The sequence below is a fragment of the Lontra canadensis genome, unplaced genomic scaffold, assembly GCF_010015895.1.
Source record: "Lontra canadensis isolate GAN:19392208 unplaced genomic scaffold, GSC_riverotter_1.0 scaffold12, whole genome shotgun sequence".
Lineage (NCBI taxonomy): Eukaryota > Metazoa > Chordata > Mammalia > Carnivora > Mustelidae > Lontra > Lontra canadensis.
Window position 1 is genome coordinate 29,277,114 of NW_022631006.1, and position 3,087 is coordinate 29,280,200.

Below are 3,087 nucleotides of genomic sequence, written 5' to 3' on the forward strand. Positions count from 1 at the left end.
CACCTCCAAACAAGCATGGACCATGGTTTCAAGGGAAATATGTAAAAGCCTTGAGCAGAGTTTGAAGGGATGGAGCACATTCTTGCTCCAAAGTCCCAGGGATGCCGTGGTGAGGGAAGTAGCAGAAGCCTTGGGTTGCTGAATAACCTCAAAGTTTGGCTAAGGCCCAGATGGTTCTCCTGAGTATATTGTTGGCAAATGCCATGTAGATGGATCCAGGCTGGCAATGATGTGAAAGACATCCCAAACACACACACTCAAGGTCATTACAATATAACAGAAAGTGTTTTATTGCTGTGAACAAAATACAACAAAGCTTGGCAGAAGTTCCAAGATTATAAAAATAAAGAGACCTGGGTCTTTCCTGGCCCTCTTGGCTATTGTCTTCCTTCAAAACACGCAGAGCAGAAAGGAATGCTCTTTGTTTGTGTCCCCAACTCTGGCCTGGCATCATGGTCCCCTACTTCCCTCACTCCCCTCCTTCTTTCCTCTATGGAAACCATGGAAATCAACAAAAGAAAACAAAAGGCAGAAGAGATCATGGGAAAACCTGCACCGAGTGAGAAGGAACATTATGGAAACTTTAGTCTTAGTCTAACCCTACAGGAGTCAGACAACTGGGAGGGTAGCCTGGCTGACGAGGGTCCCAGGCAACAATGTAGAACCTGTTCTGGGGAGTGGTACTGTAGCTGCAGTCAGGATATCTCCCTCCAGTGTGATAGCAGGAAGTCATGTTAATAGGATTTGCACTCTGGTGGCAGTTATTCCCACGAGGCCTGCAGGTCCTGTTGGGCCAACTGCAGGTAATGGTCACATTCTGTAAGTGATGAAGTTCTAGAATCTAGGTGAGGTTTGGTGGGGTGAGGTCCAGAGCCAATGACCAAGAAAGAATTCTTGAGACATCTTTGGTGCGAAATGGTGGTTTATTAAAGCATGGGGACAGGAAGAGCTGCTGCCCCAGGTTGTGAGGGATGGCAGGCTATGTACCCTGTGGTTGGGAGAAGGTGAGGGAAAGGAAGGTTTCAATAGAACTAAAGAGGACCTACAAAGATACCAGATATCAGAGGCCTTGCCACCAGAAGCCTTGCTGGTGTCAAGGTTGTTTTTCCCTTTTAGCAAGCCATTAACATTAAGATAGTTGGGACATTCTTAAAGAATGTCACATTTGTCTCACCCAGGAGTAGGGGTGAGGGGGAGATTGTGAGGTGTCAGCCTTTTGCTTTGTCCTCAGCCAGCCAGCCAGCCTTCTGTTCCCTCATCATAAGGAGTCCTGCAGGAAAGAGTTTTGACCTATACAGGTCCAGTTAGGATTATTGACAAGACACATTGCACTGTTGCATTGAGCAGTACTTGGTCTTAGATGCTGAATTGTAATGTTTGAACACTGGTGGAGGGTAGAGCTGAGTGACATAGTGGATGCACTAGCCCCCATGATCCCAACAGCAACAGGAGGAGAGGAAAGGGTCCCAGAATGTCCAGCATCATCTCTTTTGTGTAGGAAGAGAGAAGAAAAATGAGAGAATGATAGTAATAGAATTCATAAGAGGAAAATTATCATTCACAATCATTTAGATCTGTTTGTGAGTCAAAAGACTCATCTTTTGTTCTAAGAAAGAGACTTGACAGAAAGAAATTGTCTCCAGGAAAATAATTTATTTCCTGCCTTTATTCAAAAAAGGGAGAGCTCTTTCTGCATTTACTGATTCTTAACTGCCTTTAGTGCGAAATAATTTTTGTCTCAAAGAGTCATAGTTTGGAATGACGTATCTGGTTTCCTCAGCATTGGTATTTCATGTATTTAACGTTTCTTTAATTTCCTTCAGCAGAGTTTTGTAGTTTTCCTCATATTGATCATGTTCAGTTTCTAGTAGACTCATATCTAAATATTTCATTTTTCACTGGTGTAGTAAATGGGTTTTCATATTTCAATTATTCATTGCTGATATCTAAGAAAGCAATTGATTTTTGTTATTAACCTTGTATCTTGCGATTTTGCTCTAAAAAGACATCATTTTAATCCTGTAGGTAATTGAAGACACTAAAAGCAAGAGTGTCCCACTATTCTATTTATGCTCAGGGAATACTAATCTGAAAGGGATATGTAGAATTGGAAGGAAAAGAGGCCAGAGGCAGGGACCCTGTCCCTGTCGGAGGCTTTTCTATGAGCCCTCCAGGAGACAAAAGATTCCAAATAAGTGTATTACAGCACCAGTGGAAAAGTAAGAACAGAGTGAAGAGTCAAATACCCTAAACTGGCCCTTCTTCATGCCTGTGGGTCTCTTTGTACCAAATTCCAACCTGTCCATACACCCAATATACAGGAAGCCAAATTCTGAAACACTGGGTCTAAAGCAAAGAAAGCTTTATTGTCAAGAAGGCAGCCCATGGAGAAAGGAGGGAATTGTTCCCAAAGCTGCCTTGCCCTGTTGAGCATAGGGAAAACTTATACACATAAAAGAAAGGTAAGAGTTTTTTGAACCTTGTTGGGGTGTCCTTGAAACAATCTGGAGGTAAGCATTCTTAGGGACAATCGGGCACTATTTGGGTCCTGGGATCACATACATCAAAACAGATGTTATTTTTTGGTCCTCTTTATGTTTCTACAATCAGTGGGTAAAAAGGGATTAGGAGTAAGAAGGCAAAGTTAATGACTGAATGTGCATGAGGTTAAGAGGTAAGGAAAATAGGGACACCTGGGTGGCTCAGTCAGTTGAACTGAGTTTTGGTTTCAGCTCAAGTCCTGATCTCATTTTGGTGGTACTGAGCCCAATCAGGTTACATGCTTGATGGGGAACATGCTTGGGGATTCTCTCCCTTTGTCCCTCGACCCACTCATGCTCTTTCTCTCTCTCTCAAATAAATAAATGAATCTTTCAAAGAAAGAAAAGGGGTATTTAGGGAACAAAACAATGAAGAAGAACTTTTTAATGCCGCCTATACAATTGTTTTGCTTATGCCTTCAAAATGGGTCTGGGAGCCAAGGGTCTGACTGCCTCTTTACACACAGTTCCCTCTTTGGGATGACCTTACCATCCTCTTCACCTAACTTCTAATTAATTTTCAAAACTCAGTTCAGGTGTTGTGGTC

The 3,087-nt window shown here is 42.6% G+C and overlaps 1 protein-coding gene across 1 annotated transcript; it reads right to left on the reverse strand.

The window, feature by feature from the left end:
- Positions 1-589: 589 nt before the first annotated feature.
- On the reverse strand, positions 590-1,432 carry LOC116867474 (ribonuclease K3-like). Its single transcript, XM_032857099.1, has 3 exons — positions 1,297-1,432; positions 1,055-1,109; positions 590-797 (listed from the first exon to the last, which is right to left on the reverse strand). Exons 1-3 carry the CDS (start codon positions 1,430-1,432, stop codon positions 590-592), a joined length of 399 nt encoding a protein of 132 aa, XP_032712990.1.
- Positions 1,433-3,087: the final 1,655 nt, after the last annotated feature.